The sequence below is a fragment of the Pelmatolapia mariae genome, linkage group LG9 (assembly GCF_036321145.2).
Source record: "Pelmatolapia mariae isolate MD_Pm_ZW linkage group LG9, Pm_UMD_F_2, whole genome shotgun sequence".
In the NCBI taxonomy this organism is placed as follows: domain Eukaryota; kingdom Metazoa; phylum Chordata; class Actinopteri; order Cichliformes; family Cichlidae; genus Pelmatolapia; species Pelmatolapia mariae.
In genome coordinates, this window is record NC_086235.1 from 27,708,496 (window position 1) to 27,726,108 (window position 17,613).

The window sequence follows — 17,613 nt, forward strand, 5'->3', positions numbered from 1 at the left end:
ATGAAGTGTTGTGTGATGTGAAACTGAGAAAACTGGAGCTTTGGTTGATTAATTTTTGGGGCTCAGCTAACGAGCTATGAGACTTGAGAGGCGTTGCCAAACAGCGACGTGCTCCCACGGTGATGCTTAATAGATGATCTGTGAACAGTTGTTTTCTTACTCGCTGCCTTTATGTCCAAACCACCCAGAATTTACTGCTTGACTAAGATTTAGCAGTCAGAAGGGGTAGAGGTGGTCACACCGTGTCATACCGAAGCAGGGAAATGAAAATTCAACATAAGCCTTTGCTTGAACAGCACACAGTAAGGGCTCTATCCTTGAAGATAAATTCAAATGAAGTCATACTGTGAGTTTATAAGTCTTTAAAATCGAGGCTCCCTTTCAAGGCAGGTTTACGCTGCACAATGTTGCACTGGATAGCTTTACAAGCTTCAAATCGAAGAAAAAATGAAGCCGTGCAAATGTTTTTACAATGACACAGTTACAAATTTCATATATTTTAAATTCTGTATTTTTCAAGCAGACCCCCTTCTTCTGGTACACAATTTCTAGCCAGTGACAGTGTTGACCTCAAAGCTGATGTCTTGGTTGACCCGGCTACAGAAGAGAAGACAGCACTGAAATTCCCCTTTCTGCTATTTTATTCTGTCTCAGCCCTGTTTGCCCTGTTTTCCACTGAGCATGTTGTAGCCCATTACCCCTGTCTGAGATTAAGCACTTGTACATAACAACCTAAATTCTTATGTAAACACTAATGCCGAAAACAAAGAAATGACCTCTGGAACATAAATATATGGAGAAAGCTGAGACATGCCTTTCTTTTCTTGTTTCCTTTTTGCTTTCCTGCGTACTCCCACCCATGCAACCATGTCCCAAGGGGCCGAGAACACCTCTCGTGTTCACTCCTAGTAGACCTTGGCTGTGTGCTTGCAATTCTCTCCTTCCCACTTCAAAGAAGCGTGTCAGGGAAATGTTGCTGTAGTCATGGAGGAGTTTGTTGGCTGCAATTATAAGTGGGGGAAAAAAATGTACTTTTTTGTTCTTTGAAATTGACATTTTCATCAAAGAGTGCAGCTGATTGGAAAGTGTAACAAATAGGGGAGCAAGCAAGAATTAATTTTCATTCACTAATTGACTGAAGAGTGGTCATTGTATATTATACTTTGATTTTTGCTAATCGGGTACATCCATAACTTGTAGGCTTAGAGTTAAACAAAAGTTTGTTGTGCAGTACTGTGCAAAAGTCTTGAGCTACCCCTCTTTTTTTAATTCCATGGAGTCGCACTTCCTTATTATTATTATTTTTAAATTGTGATTCCAGACACCTCAGCAAAGAATCAATTTTAATGGTATCTTTAGCACTTTGTAACTAGCATCCTACATATAACTTGTTCCCATTTTTTTGTTGAATCTATGAAAAATGGCAAAGATTACACAGTTTGACAGGAATAAAACGGTAATTTTGTAACAACAAGCTAATTCCCAAAGAGCTGTTAGCCAAAGACTTAGCATCTCTGCATGGTGTGCAGTCTACCCTCAAAAAAGTTGAGGAAATTAGACAAGTGGAGAACAGAAAATTAGAGATAGACCTAAAAAACTACAGCTTCCACTTCAGTAGCAAACAGTATCTAAAGAAACAGATAAATAATGTTTAGAAATGTGGAAAAAACTGAAGTAGGCTGCGCTATGCCAAATTTGATAAGAACATGACTGAATATCTTTTGCAAAAGGTCTTAATTTGAAACTTTTGGTTTTATTTTATTGAAATTATTGAATGTATGGAGGAGGTCAGTAGTGAGGTACAATAGTTAGTATCTACAGCAATCTGTAGCAATCTGGTGGACGCTCTGTCATGGGTTGAGGCTGTATTTCAGGCAGTGGCGCTGGAGGTCTTTCAAAATTGATAGAATTTTGAACTCAGTATTTTCAGATTTTGAACCACCAATACAATACAATGGCATCTGGAGAGCCTCTGATTGGCAGTGGCTCAGTTTTTCAGCATAGCAATGATCCCAAACACACTGCCAATACAGTAAAAACATACCAAGATAGAAAAAACCCCCACATAATTGGACACTATCACCCTTTATACATGTTAGTCCTGACCCAGGGTAACATTTATAAAGAAAACAGAATGGGTTTAAGGATTGAGCCCTGGGGGACTCCACGTATGAAGGGGTGCAGATGAGGTTGTTAATATGAATTCTGAAGTAAGTGCAATGTATGATGAAAACCAGTGATGCCATCTCATTTCTGTAATTTGTTAGTAAGAATGGAATGATCAGTGGTGTCAAAAGCTGCAGTTTAGCATTACATTAGTGCCCGAAGTGCCTGGTTTATACTGAGTAAATTGAGATGTCTGTGAATCTAGTGTTTATCGTGCATTGTATCTCTTTTAGATCTAACATTCGGCCAGAGAATGCGACCAACAACCACCATGAATTTCGTATGCACACCTTTGAAAGAATCACCTCCTGCAATTCTTGCCACATGCTGCTTAGGTAAGAGATTGCTATCCCACAAACACACACACACACACACACACACACACACACACACACACACACTGTACAAGCAGAACAAAATCTGCTTTGAGGCTATTGGCAGACATAAAGACTGAGGCGCTGTGGACCCTTTCCCTTCAGACAACTGTCAGGATTCCTTTGAAAGACCTCAGCTCTTCCTGTTCCTCTCCAGTGTACCCTAACAATCTATTCGTCACTTTGCCTTTGCCCCTCTTCTTCTCTGCACATGTGCCTTGGCTACACAAAGTTCCTTTTGAATTCACTGAATGGTATCGGCACCCAAAGGACTGTGGCTCATGGTCTCTCTCACAGTGGGAACGACTGAGTGGTCTCACCTTCCACAGACGGTGAAGAAAAATGTCTGTCACACTTCAGCACTTCTTCAAGGCAATGGATGGGGAACGGGGACAAGATTATTGCACTGTGAATATACAGAGCCATGCAGCAGATTCACCAACAGAATAATAAAAATGTCTGAAGTGTATCTTTTCTTTTTTAGGACGCTGGACTGCATCCTTTATCATACCTCAAGTTTTTCCTCTAATAGTTATTCTTCCTTTAGAGTATTGTGTTACAGCTATTGTTCCAGAGCTCTTCATTTATCTGTAGCTGTATGTATGCATTTGAATGGAGTCACTGAGAAGTCACGTTTATCCTGTGACTGTAAGATTATTTTCTAAAACTTTAAAGTATTTCTTAAACAAGACTTGGATCTACTTTACGTTGTGTAGGGGAGAGTGTGGGTAATTGTAACACACCAAATTCCTCAAAGCAGAAAGAAGCCAGAGTGATTACACTTACTCTGCACATGCTCATTTGCATTCTGTGTCTGCCTGTGGAAGAGATACAGAGATTACTTTGGCAGAAATTCTCAGGGCCGAAACAAAATTTTGATGTAAGAAAGTCCATTTTTGGATCGACAGCATTTCTCTTCTGCTGCCTAAAGTTTTGATGATTGTGAATTTAACCTTGCATCAATTTTATCTGTAGGTTAACGTGAGAGCAGGGGAGCTATTGTAACACTCTGGCTTCTTTCTGTGACAGACAAAGCGTGATCTCCTCGTGTTTTAATGCTTTACATCTCAGATGTCCCTGTACTGGGACCATGGTGTACCTGTTATTATTGTAGCCGCCACAATTTGTCAAAGGCTGTCACCTTTAGTGAAAAGGCCACCAAACACTAGTTTGATTCAAGTGGGTTTGGTGTTAAAAGAGTTGAAATAATGTTGGTGTTTGCTGAGTTGCTCTTATTTGCTCTCCAAATACAAAGTTGCTTTTAAATTTCTCTTTGGTCCAGTGATGAGGATAAGAAGGCTTATTGTATTTCAGAATTTAATTTAAATGTTTCTTACTCGCAGAGCTCAAGGTTGTTTATTTTAGTCTTACACTTGTCGCTGATGTTTCTTCAGGTAGAAGGAGGGCTTAAGAGGTTACATTCGCTTTCCTGCTTCGTTCTCCAAATAAGAAAATAAGTCTTTGCTTTCATCTCGTTATGTTTTTTAGAGTTGTCCTGCCATCCCGTTCCCATTAACAGTGTGCAGCAGAAACACAGTGAAAAACGTTAGCTTGGACTCAAGCTTAAGGATAAGCACACTTGATTTTAATGATTAAAGGTCAAAGGTCAGGGTGGCCATGAAAATTCTACACCATGTTTTAGGAACTTGTAAAAAGATAAAATGATATTTTACATCTAAAATGGTCACGAGGAGACCGTGATCATGGTTGGTTGAATGCTGAAGTATCATAGAGCTTAGTAGCTTCTTTGTAGCAACATTTACATTCAAGGCCTTGTCTACTGTTAATGCTTCGTGTCAGATCAACCATGTGACCACACACAAAGACTCATGGAGGTATTAGCGACTGTTTTATCTGTATATCTCGATGTCCCTCTGGTGGCTCAGCCATCTGCTGAGCAATTGGCATCCTTGATCCATAGACGCTTAAAATAGGTGAGGAAGAAGTTAGTAATTGTAACAAATTTGAAACAATCTGCCCTTCAACTAAACTGGCAACTCCCCCCCAATTGTTTATGAGGCATTTCACTCAACACCCCAAATGTCACAGTCATGTCGGTGCAAATGGAAGTAAGGTGATCGCCACAGTCCTCAGGGTTACACTATCAAGCTGCCATAAATGTCAAACTTCACAGCACCCCTAAATGAAATGGAAAGGCAGCGCTGTGGCGTCAGTCAGTATAAATTATTTGCACAGGTCGCTTTGCAAACTATACAAACTGACAGAAAAAAAGGCAGCGAACTTTTCCACATGACACTGAATCCTTTGACCGCCTGTAAACACGCAGATCCGATTATTTTGTTCCTCCACAGGCATTACTGCCCCTGTTTGTGACTGCCATGTATTCTTATGATGAACTTTCCTGTGTCTGCAGGGGCGTCTTTTACCAGGGCTACTGGTGCTCCAAGTGTGGTCTAGGTGCCCATAAAGAATGCCTGGGCCGTTTCGGCTGCTGTGGAAAAACAGGTAAGTTTATTGCACGACCTCAGATCGAGTCTGCAAAACTTCTGCACCACACGACTCACAGCTGCACGTCACCGAGTGAAATGTTTTTAAGAGGAGACAGTAAATCTAATTGCACGAATAGAACTGCACCTTTATGGCCGCATTAACACGATGACAGATGACGCAAAGTGGCGCATAAAACCTGATGTACGAGTGTCTTGTGACAACTTATGGGCATGGGTGGGATTTGTTGCGGTGCGATTTGAAAAAAGAAAGCGCTGCACTGTGGCATTCTAAACAGGACGAGGGGTTTGTTACTTTGCACGTGTCCTTGCGCCTCTGCACCAAGGTCATCCACGTATTCGATCGCTACTGCAGTCGCTCATTCTGAAGCTCCCTCGCTTCCCTGGCTGGTTTTGACACTTCAGAGCACCTTAAAGGCAATGTCACTGTGTGTCATTGCACATATTCCCCAAGCCTAATAGTAGTTTTACTGAGGAGTTTAAGAAACTCCTGACTTTGTTATTATGCCCCTGTTGTGTATCTGTCACTCAGCTCCCTGTGCAGAAGCGCTGACAGCTCTGAGAGACATGGAGGGAAAACTTCAGACATGTGGAATCAAACAAAGGCCTTCAGAAACCCAACATGTTGTCCTTTGCGTGCGTGAGTGAGTGCGTGCGTGTCTATGCGTGTGTGTTTGTCTCAAAGTGAGCGTGAAGGGGCGAAAAACTAAATTCACTTTGTGTAAGTTTCTTTTTTAGGTTTTGAGAGTGCACGAAAAAAACTCTGCACAATATTTTTACAAGCAACTTTTACAGCCTGTACACACTGTACCGCTGATACAGCCTGTTGCAATTGCATGAGGGTGTGTTTGTATTCCCCGTGGCAAGCTGCCAGCTCCTGTTGGACCTGGCATCTGTCACGGTGCTATCAGGTCGCAGAGGCAATAATGCCACTGCCAGGCCCACCTGGGCACACTGTGTACCTGAGTAGATTGGGGCGACACCAGTGGCTGGGATGTTGGCTTGAATTCGCCCTCTCATTACTCCACACAGTATTCAACCTCTGCCGGTGCAGGGAATATATGCAGGGCTGTGGACCAGCATTTCATAGCACACTTAAATCAAAATATTGTAAGAGATGTGGAACTTTCCTTGCAGAGGATAACTATAAGAAGAAGTGGTCCACTTCTTCTTATACCCTTTTGGCTCTAGCTCTTTAGTCTATTTATTTATTTATATCAATACACCAGAGGTTTTGCTACGTGTGCAAACATGCAATCACAGTGAACGAACGTGTGTTTTTGTGCTGCCTGAGTGTATCTGTCTGTGCGTGCAAGAGGGAGAGAGATAAGCCATTGTTTACCCGCATTTGTCTCTGTTATCAGCTCACTCGCTGTGATTTTGCATAACAGGTCATAGTTCACTTTAGGAACAATTGGCCTGCTGAGGGAGGCGTGCGTATGTGTAAACCCTGCTTGCATGTGCACAGGTGCTTTAGGTACAGAGCCTATATTTGTGGCTTTCTGCCAGTTAGCCCGCGTGCCTGTGGAGGTATGCAATAGTTCTGTTTGCACAGGTACCAAAGTGTGTTTGTGTGTGTGCACAGGCATGCGGTTGTGTGCATGCACAGAGGGGTGTAACCCATCCCAGAGGGAGCCAATGAAAGAAACTGGTGGAGCAAAACCCACAGGTCTACCCCCCCCCCACCCACCACACCCCACCTCCTTGCTCGCTCCCTCCCTCCCTCCCCACCCCCTGCTTCGTTACCTCCTTTATCCTGGCTGTCAGGTAGTGGCAGCGCAGCAAAACAAAGTGAGCCGCGGTCAGACATGAGCGTCCGCCTTCTCCACTAATGAGGGAGTGTTGCCGTGTACCGATGAGTGTGTGCAAGTGTTTGCGTGCACCCGCTAACCCGTCATTCACTATGCCTGTTCTCAAACTTCTTTCAGATTCCGGCTCCGTCAGAACTCAGGTGAGCTTCTGCTATGTGTGTGTGTGTGTGTGTGTGTGTGTGTGTGTGTGTGTATACGTGTGTGCGTGTGTCTGTGTCTGCTGTTTGTCTCCTCTCCAAAGCTTTGCTGCACTTTGAACACTGCTCTCTCCTGCAGCTATTTGCCAAGGAGACTCCAATTGACTTTAGTTGTTGCAGCCCTGCCTGATGCCAGAAACTAGAATGTTTGGGGAGATTTTTTTTCGAGTTGTGTGTGCTGCTTCTGAAACTGTTTTGCACTTTACTGCTACAATGCTTACAAGTAACCCCAAGCAGGAAATTAAACTGTGCTTGCAGCACTTTACTTTAGTAGTATGACAGCAACCGTGGCTGTGGCTGAAACTGTACTTTGTGGCTAAGAGTTTTGTGCACTTTTGAAGTTTATTGTTTATTTCTGGCGTCAGTGTACTTTCTGGAAATTATTCAGAAATGCTCTTAAGCACAGGTTTAATTATTTCTGCAACTTTAAAACTTGCTCCTGGGGTCATGAGACATGAGCCTATGCCAGTCTAACCATATAAGGTCTGTATGTGGGGCTTAGCAGGCCAGATTCAATTCAACTTTACACTTAATGTGTAAAGTAGTAAGTCTCATAACTGATTCATTTTTGAAGCGTGTACAAAATGATGCAGGTTGCTTGTTTAGGTGCTTGAGATGGAGAAATTGATGAACTTGCATTTAATGAATACAAAAAAAAAATGTTGTTAGTCCGTCCCTGTAAGTCTAACTATGTTTCTGTATGTTTACAGGGCAAAGATCGAGATCCAGGTAAGAAATTTTCACATCTCTCAACATCCCACTACCTCGCATATGCCATCTGTCCTTACTCATTACAAATTATTCATCTTAGACAGCTATTGAGATGCACTAATACTGTCTGTCAGTCGGCTATATACTGTAGGCTGTATAGGCTGAACAAGCTGTTGTTTACTAATGTTTCACTTGATGGGTGTCACAACAGTCAAGCTATTGTTGTCGATCTATGTCAACAGTATGATGAACATAAAAACACCCTTTAAACGCAGACTTTTAGGACTTCACATAACAATCTTTTAAACTTTTGTACTGATGTGAAGATATTTTTCCAGCAAACCTATTAATGGATTAGGTGAAAAAAGTACAAGAGAGAACAAAAACAAGGAAAAACAAAAAATGCCTGAAAGGCAAACTTTTGCATTGTGAAAACAAAACCAAGAACAAAAACAAATGTGTTGCATTTTCATGTATTTGAAGGTGCATGTGAAAGTGACAAAACCAATGTCAGATACATTTTTGGCGAAAAGACACCAAATTGAAGAGAGGATAAAAGGAGAACAGACAGCATAAACAGCATCAGTTGAAATTAAAAAATTGCTAGTCCACAGAATATCCAGATAACACTGTTTAATAGCATATTCCCACTGTTATTTTTAGCACCACACAAGTTATCGGCTCTTACTAAGATCAAGTAAGAGTAAAATGACCATGTCACTTCAGTTCCTGTGAGTCTGGACACAACAACTTGTTTTCTCAATAAGATGACACAGAGTCAACTGAGCACCAGAAATAACATATTCACCCCAGTCCACCACGTAACTGTGCAGAACGTAGCGGGAAAAGAGATGTTATTGACTCGTAAATGTTCTCTAACCAATCAGAGGAGGGATCATTTTACAAAGTAGCTATCTATCAAAACAAGAGCTGAATAAGATACTTTGTAACCGTGCAACAATATTTTCACACCAAACTAAAACTAAAAGATAACTTATCGGGCTTCAAATAAAACATGTCGTAAATGTGAACTATTAAGGCTACATGCTGGATTAAGATGAGTAAAGGCAGAAAGTGTTCTTGCATCTTCACCAATGTTTCCATCAACGCTTAAAACCAGCATCGCCTGTACTTTCAGTGTAATTGTATTCCTGACTGTCATTCACATTGTTCCTTTAGCGTCCCGACCGAATTGCCATATAAACAAAAACAAAAACAACCCAGATCGTGTCCTCGTGAGGTTATTTTTAGTCCGTGCTGGGCTTCCTCGTGATTGCATTCTCCCCCGACTTTACATAACGAGATCACCCAGAAAATATTTTTTAATTATTAAGTGGTTCATCAGGATTGGCAGTAGGTTTGCGTGAAATGCCGCTGGCGTGGTGTCAGCTTGTGTTTTCCCTTGAAGTAGAGGCAACCTTGCTTAGTGAAAGAAGAAGGTGCGCCAGGCAGCTGTTAAGTGGTTTTGCCATTGCAGCTCAGTCTTAATCTATAACTAAAAGAGCCTTGTTAAACTGAAGAAGACCAAACCCAGAATGCATAACTTAGCTAGCAAAGTTACTCCTGCACCTACAGTAAATGTAGCCATTGCACATATGCCTGTCTCCCTCTTTTTGATTTCTGTCTCTCAATCTTTCTGCAAAAGAACATGACTAACAACTCCACCAAGGGGCTCTAATCTCTTATAAACCTGGCTTCAACACTCATTTTTCCACCCCTCCGTCCATTATGCTGCAGAAAATCATTTCTGACTGAAGACGCATTAAAATCAATAGGCGTTTGATTGCCCCAGCCCTCGGCGTTTCATAATATTTCAATGCTCCTCTCTTTGTCTATTTTCAAAGGTGCACTAACACACTGTCCTTGTGTGGATAGGAATGCAATTCATGCCCCCGAGACTCAATTCTCCATGGCCCTGTGTCTTTAGAAGTCCTATTCAGGCAAGATCGCACATGTCAGGCTGCCAGCCACAGTGCTACAGCACTGGAACAGATCCTGAAAGAGAAGCACAACAGATAGAGATGTACAGTATTAGCTTTCAATACAGTGTTGTTGACTTCTCTGTTGTTTGTTTGTAGCCCTACCGCTTTCTTCGTGCTATCGCTTTATTATTAATTTATTTTGCTGTATCATAATACTCCAGAAGGTTATCACCTGATAAGGCAAAGAAAGATATGCACAGTTCATTTGACTGTGTTGGAAATGATACGAACCTGGGATTTGTTTGCTTGGCATGGGCGGATGCTTCATAATGACAAATTATTCAGTCTCAGTGGATAATAGGATTAATAGGGTATTGTTTAAAATCAAATAGTGCCTGCTGACAGCAAATCCAGCTTGATTGTAATGTACTCCACTTTTTAGTGCACGAGTAAACCTTACTACTGTATATTGGAGTAAATATCTCAATTTCTCCCTGGACTGGTGCAGTTTAATTGAAGAAAAATGTGCGCTCTACATGACTGAATATAGTCGGGAAAAAAAGGAAGTGTTTTTTTGTTTTGTTTTTTGAGGGGTGTTGCTGTATTAGTCACATCAAATTACTTTTCATCAGATCTCATTAATGCGACAAGATATGTCTGACTGGAATTCAGTGAAAACTACCAGAAAACATCATTAAGCAGTAAACAGGGCTCATTGCTGCTTATCTTTTATCTGAGGGCTCGATAGCCTGCCGTGCTCTATGGTGTACTGTTGCTTATCTGGAATATGATAATGAATAATGGGTCGAGATGATTTGCAAGGGCAGTGCACTGCTGACAAGAGCTGCAACTGTGTGTGTGTGCGTGTGTGTGTGTACAAATGTATACTCCTCTCATTACCACCTATAATGGGGCCATGAATAGTTTAGTAGAACAAAGACTCACTCAAACTCTCAGACTTGAGGTCACGGCATTACTTTTGATCAATTAATTTGTTTGTGTTACATAAAAGTTTCATAAAATTATCTCGCTTTAAAACAGTTGTACCCTGGTCTACAGTATTAATTCTAGATCAGTCAGTATAATCAGTATTTTGTTTCCATGACGGCTAATATTTAGGTTTCCAGACTAATTTACCAGACATAGAAATGACCGTCGCTCCCTCTGAGGTTCCAACCACTAATCTGTAGACCTGCTTCTAATTCCTAAAATATATTGAAAGACACGTTTGTTCACATTTTTCAGACAGTAGTGGCACTTATGCTGTCCATGTTGCAGGTCTGCCCAAGATGCTGGTAATCAGGAACTACTTTGGATCGCCAAGCCCCGCTTCAGGTCCAGCGCTCCACATCCAGACGGGTGACATCATTGAATTAATCTGCGCCGACATTCACAGCCCCTGGTGGCAGGTCAGAGGTCACGCTATTTCTTAATCGCTCATTTTGCAGAACTGTAAAATGGACGCGCTGTATTTAAATCTTCAATTTCCCCCCCTACTGTCGCTCCATCTAACCTTTATCCCCACCTAATATTTCATAATGCTTTTAGAATAATATATGATAAGTCAGATTTTGTAGCTATGTCCTGTTCATCTACTTCCTCATCGGTCAAATATATGTTTGTGGACATTTCATGAGTTATACCTGCGCTTTGCTTTTCCTTTTAGCAAATTCCATTTCTTGCTCAGGCAAGCTGTTTGTATGCAGAGAATTCTTGCTAACAAGCTTCATGGAAAAGTGAAATTCTAAGGAACACGAAAACACCCACAAGCAATTATTCACACAACGCGGAACTTCTCATAAGGAAGCGACACTCCCACACAGTTGTTTTATGCAAGCAATTATTATTATGCGAAAGCAGCACATGCGATTTAAGCCTCGCAAGAGGAGGGAAGATAAACAGTTTCTTGAAAAGTCGCAGGAGCGCCATGTAGCAGTCACTTACTCTGTCCATGTGTGGGAGAAGCTGAATAAAAGTCATCATAATAATCATACAAGATGTAAGATTTTTACCTGAGGCGCTCAAAAGGGCATCTTATTGATGCAAACTATTATTGTATTATAATCAGTTTGGAATCCAACAACTCTTACTGCGGTTCATACAAAACAGACAAAATAGATAAAGAATTCAATTAACTGTGTGTAAAAAGCCTTACTGGAGGCAGCTACGGCCTGGCAGCCAGTATGCATTCAATATCCATCACCTTTGTGGCAAACAGACCGTAATCATTTCTGTTCTGGGCTTGTGTGACAAATAGAATCGATCCCTGTAATTTCATTTCATTCAATAGCAACCATCTGTTTACTCTGTCAATGTTACCGGCTCTAATCATTATCAAACTCTTAGCAGCCATGCAGCAGAAAGCACTGCTTTATCCAAGAGCTGATACAATGTCCTGAGGTGGCAGCGATGTGACAGGCGATGACCAGAGCATTGAAAAAAATAGGCTTTGCTGCTAGTCTGCCTCCAAGGTGGGCCGCCTCAGACACCTAATTAACACCTAGGACACCCCTAAAACATCAAACTCTGATTGGTGGGGGTGACAGTCAGGAGGCAGCTGATATACAGCTTAGTGGTCCTAAAGCTGTTGGCTTGGTTATTCTTCTGCATCTATATAAATATAATGCGTTCTTCTCCGTAAGAGAGCCTAATTCATGCATTTATGCTTTACATAGGCAGGTGGATATGCAAAATATCAACTAATGCTTCAGGTACTATAATTATTATAAGCCTCTGTGTCGCACACACAGTAAAGTGACAACGCCGCGTGCACTTTTTTTTTTGTTTTCTGCACGCCTGCCTTTTTAGCACTGCCTCAGGAGAATGCCACCCTGCATTTCACTGCACACACTGACTGAGCATGTGACAAATAAAACCTTTGACTCCTTCACGCTACAGTTAACCACATCTTCACTGGGTTTATTGAAGAGACACATTAAAAAATCCCCGCACGATCATTTTACATACTTAGCGCCAAAAATAATAATTTTTCATGAATGAACCAACTCGCCGTCGAGACAAAAACACGGCGTCACGAGTGCGCTGTGTGAGGGAGACGGATGCACTCTGGCTTCCACAAAACTCGTGTTTATGTGGACTGCATCTCCCCACTGTTAGTAAATCAAGGCGCTGAGCTTTAAGAGTCTTCGCCATGGGAGGAATAAGGAAGTCATCCTGTTTTATTCCTCATGCCAGGAATTATTTAAACAATAGATAACTGCTGCTGTAAATTTGCACCGCTGCGTTGCAAGGCTAATTGTTCCTGAATTATAGAGACGCAGTCAGCCAGATGTATGTAACGCAATTATCTCTGTGTGGTTTCAGGGCAAAATCCTGTCAACGAAAGAGGTTGGCTTCTTTCCAAGCGATGCTGTGAAGCCTTGCCCCTGCGTAAGTAGCATTTCCTTACAGTCCTCTTGTAGTTCTAACTCACATTTGGCTACATTTATTCACCAGGCGTGTGGAGATAATTGGGAATTACGCTTATTTTACCTGGCAAAAGTAGAAAAACAACCCACAAGCTTCTATATTTAAAGCACGAGGAGTCCGGGTTGTTTTATGAGACATGAGCAGTTCACCACTTAATTTAAGCAAAGTACAAAATGATCTTTTAAGGGACAAACAATGCTTCATGTTGTTCAGACTAATCCGGAGAAGGAAGGAGGGAAAAATTCCATGCATCTTCATCGACACGAGGGAACTATGAATTGTTTTGCTGGACTGTCATGTTCTGTTTGATAAAATGAAAATCAGACTCTGTCCCAGCTGCCTTAGGAACATGAGGCCTCCAGTAAATAACAAACTGTTATCACCTTATCTCACTGTTGTAAAGATAAGAAGCGCATTAAGCTGTGTTATTGAGGTTGCACAGTGGAAAAGCTTATGTTTTATAGAGGAGCGATGCATTCACTTTTAAACAGGCACCAAGATTTTATTGGAGGGGTTTGTCTGCGTTGTGTCTGATAAGTGTCAGCATCGTGAGAATAACAAAAACACGTGTTCGTGTTTGGTGTTTTCTTCAGGTCCCGAAGCCCGTCGATTATTCCTCTCAACCTTGGTAGGTTCACCAAACAGTCCTCCCACTTTGTGCTGTTTTCACCTTCTTTTGTCCACATGTAGTCGGAGTTTTAGTCTTTTTTACAACTGGACCTGTTTGGCTGCTGTGCTGTAGGTTTGCAGGCCCTATGGAGAGGCTGCAGGCAGAGGCGGAGCTTATCAACAGAGTCAACAGCACCTACCTGGTGCGCCATCGCAGCAGAGAGTACACAGAGTACGCCATCAGCATTAAGTAAGTCTGCTACTTTGTGCCACTAATAAAAGTTGCTACCTCAGATGCAGATTCGTGACAGAGGACAGTCAAGACTTGATTCTTGGCCCTCAAAACTTACTTCAAAATTCTGGGTAAAATGCAGCTGAAATATATCAGATCAAAGCTTTACGAATCATTATGGAAATTAATTTTATTTCCATTAATTTTATTAAATTTTAATGTTGAGCTTGTGCAACAAATTACGTGTAATCAGAGTATGTAAAGTCAGCTGGGTATAAAACATTATTTGACTGTAGTGCCAAAACCTTGATTAATTGCTTGAATTTTACATCTTTGTATTAAATGTTATCGCTTATGAAAGCAGTTTCTAAAAAAAAGTATCCACAAAAGTAAAAAACAAATAATTCCTTCATATTTTTCTGCAATTTTTGAGAGGGGAGCTTTGTAGTATATAACTCCTGTCAGATTTTATTGTCTCTGTTTTACATGGCAGTGTTTCTTGCCCCACTGTTGTTAGATTCCTCTGATGATGCCTTAAGCCAAACCACAGTATTGACCAATTGAACTCCCAGCTTTACTCCATAAGTTGACAGATCGATTTATAGTCCTTTGTAAGGATGATGGGCTTTTCCTCTGAGGTTGAGTCTGTGGTTAACCACAGTGATATGTGTGAGATTTACCAAACCAGATGCCTATCATGGAGCAGCTTCTGGCTTAAGGCACATGTAATAGTATTCATTATGGTTTGACCTAAAACCCACAAAACAGCCTCAGTGGTTTATAATTAGAAGCATACAGCCATTTTAATCTTGGTAATGAGGAATTAACAAAGCCTTAGGGTGCTGGTGACCGTACTGATCTCTGTAACGTATCTCCGTGCTGTGAAAAGAGTCCCGTCATGTCCTCCTGTGGAGCCTCTGAGCTGGAATGCTTTCCTTAACAAGGAGTAAGCATGCTTCTCAGCAAGCAGTGGACACTCCTTTGGACTTAATTTGAGTTTTTTTCCCCTCAAAGGAAGGAGCGCTTTCATGTTCCTTTTACGCTGAAGTCTTAATTGCATGTATGCACACAGACACTGAGCTCTGAGTAGCACAGAAAATGAATAAGACTGTTCAAGGTCATTAAAACCTCCCCATGGAGAGACGCAGGGTATAAAGAGACACGTGTGGCTATGTGGCAATGACCACTGAAAATTATTACTCTCAAATGAAAATGCCCTCTGCTGCATTTCCTGTTTGTCATAGCAGAGCTGGCACAGGATTGTTTTTGATGATTTTGTCCAAATCGCCATGAGGCCTCGGTTACGTTTGAATTAGGCTGTAGCATTGTACCCTGCTATAGTCTCCAAAAATAACACACAGTTCTGCCCACGGAGAAGAGGGTTGGGTTTTTATTTAGCTCTGTATATAAATCATAAACTAGTATTATATTGCTTAAATCTTACAATCCATAACCACATAATTTCCTCATGAATTAATAAAGTTTCCTGTTTCTGATTCTAAAATTTCTGAGCGCATTTTCAAACTGTTACAGGGTTATTTTTTAACACTAACAGCTAGTACGATTGAAAATGTTTAGCTCTAGTGTGTCACTGTTTGATTTCATTTGATTTCAATTGAATTTTCATGGTTTGACAAAGACGTTGAATTGTTATGTTGCTGAGACTAAGATGAAAAGCCCAATATTGTTGACGACTGCGCGCTACATATGTAGCTAAAGCTGAGCACGTTAGCCTAGCTTAGCGCAGGCTAGCATAGTATGTGTACCAGTGCTGTGTCACACTTCAGTAAGTGTGCTAAATACAGTAAATCCACCATAAATAGTTACTACACAACTTCAAGTCTTTGGTGTTAGCATAGCTTTAACAAAAGATGATACAGCAGGTTAATTATTAAGATTTGGAATTGCTCTCTCTACGGTTTCATCAGTTTATAGAATAAAGTCACTCTTTAAGTTCTCAAGTTTTGCTGTTTCATCTGTGTTTGCACCAAAAAAGACAATTCTAAAAATACTGAAAGAATCGCATAACCTGAAACAACCGTCATCTGATTTCATGCATTTATGCACAAAAATGTTAAGTGGAGTAAAAAATCCCTGATATTATTGTCAAAGCACCTCTAAAAATGAAAAGGTTTTTTATTCCTGCAGCCTTAGACCCCTATCAGCCACCCTGTTAATGCAAACACAAACATGCAGCTTTCAGTTACACACATGCGCACACTCGCTCCTGACCACCCATCATTCACATGTCACAAACCTTTGGGATCCTATGCATTACTGCGATGGCCCGGCTCTCCACAGGGGCTAGGTGCCGGCCACCGATCGATGGCGGTGATCAGAGAGGGAAATTACACTCATAACTTATTCAATGGCCCACAGGTACAACAACGATGTGAAGCACATAAAAATCCTGACCAAGGAGGGCTCCTTCTACATTGCAGAGAACAAAAAGTTCAGGAGCATAGTAGTGAGTATTTTTCAGTCTTTTATTTTTTTTAAACTTCCACCACTGCAGTTCATAAATAAATAATCCTGTTCACTTAATGAAGTGTCAAAAACCTGAATTTTATTTCAACAATGTGCACAAAAATAGCTATGATTAGAGCCATGTTTATACTGACCCGAGGGCTTCAGCCTTATAGAGTCCAGAGCATATTGGAAAGGTTTACCATTTATGTGCCAGTTACTGAGGTTTTCAATATAATATTAAGATACTGGTTGCAAAACCAAATTTTAAAGGATATGGTTAAAGTCAACTTTTATTTGCTATAACTGGGGGAAAATAAGAATCCTCTTAAAGACATAAATGTGTTGATATGATTTCAAAATACTTGGATGTGTGTTTGAATGTGTTCAGGAGCTGATTGAGTACTACAAACATCACTCCCTGAGAGAAGGCTTTAGGAGTCTAGACACCACGCTGCAGTTTCCTTACCGAGAAACGGAGAACGCTGCTATGCACCGCTTCAACCGATCCGGTGGCAACAGTGAGTATGCCGAGAATTACTTAGAATGGAAATAATGCAATAAACTAAAACACCACATTTTTTCAAATGGAAGCAGTGCGATTGGACCCCAATACGTCCTTCATGTTAAAGGCCATCGCAGTCAGAGAGGAGCTAAAGTAAAAATATGATAGTTGTTTCCTTTTGTTTGTCCAGTAGAGACTCATTCTCAATCTGAGCCTAGTGGCTCTCATGATCAATGTTTTCATTAGCAGATTGTCTAGGGATCTTTCATTTCCTTGCATTTGAGGGACGACAGCAATCATCATACTAAACAGAGCAAATATGGCAACGAGAAGCAATGGTTGCCTAGTTTTTTGCGTCAAAGCAGACTTTAACAGTTGGTTAACAAAAATAGTTAGCAATTAAGTAATTTCATGTGCAGCCATGACTGCACATCTGAGACATCTGACGGCAGTACATGCCGTCAGCTCACGAGCATCAGTGGACTCACACTGAAGCCAGTCATTCTTTTGATTGTTAAGTTTTTGTTTCATCCGGCAACACGCTGCTATTGCTGTTTCTGCCGATTTCCCGCCATCTCGGCTCTTGTTTTCTCTTCTATTTTCTCATCTGTCATCCTTCACAGCTCTGTTACACACTGCTTCAATTCACACAGGAGGATCTTTTAAGCCCTGAAAGAACTGGATGGCTCTTTAACAACTGTTATAAACAGCCCAGTCTCCTGA

At 41.2% G+C, this 17,613-nt stretch overlaps 1 protein-coding gene across 2 annotated transcripts in view; it reads left to right on the forward strand.

The window, feature by feature from the left end:
• LOC134634706 (guanine nucleotide exchange factor VAV3) overlaps positions 1 to 17,613 on the forward strand; it is a 93,997-nt gene that overhangs the window by 64,131 nt on the left and 12,253 nt on the right. For both annotated transcript variants that reach the window (XM_063484036.1, XM_063484038.1), the window contains exons 16-25: positions 2,400 to 2,501; positions 4,915 to 5,006; positions 6,937 to 6,959; positions 7,727 to 7,745; positions 10,928 to 11,058; positions 12,974 to 13,039; positions 13,672 to 13,706; positions 13,821 to 13,937; positions 16,299 to 16,386; positions 16,777 to 16,906. In XM_063484036.1, the coding sequence (XP_063340106.1) occupies positions 2,400 to 2,501; positions 4,915 to 5,006; positions 6,937 to 6,959; positions 7,727 to 7,745; positions 10,928 to 11,058; positions 12,974 to 13,039; positions 13,672 to 13,706; positions 13,821 to 13,937; positions 16,299 to 16,386; positions 16,777 to 16,906 (803 nt within the window). The remainder of the gene's footprint in view (positions 1 to 2,399; positions 2,502 to 4,914; positions 5,007 to 6,936; positions 6,960 to 7,726; positions 7,746 to 10,927; positions 11,059 to 12,973; positions 13,040 to 13,671; positions 13,707 to 13,820; positions 13,938 to 16,298; positions 16,387 to 16,776; positions 16,907 to 17,613) is intronic.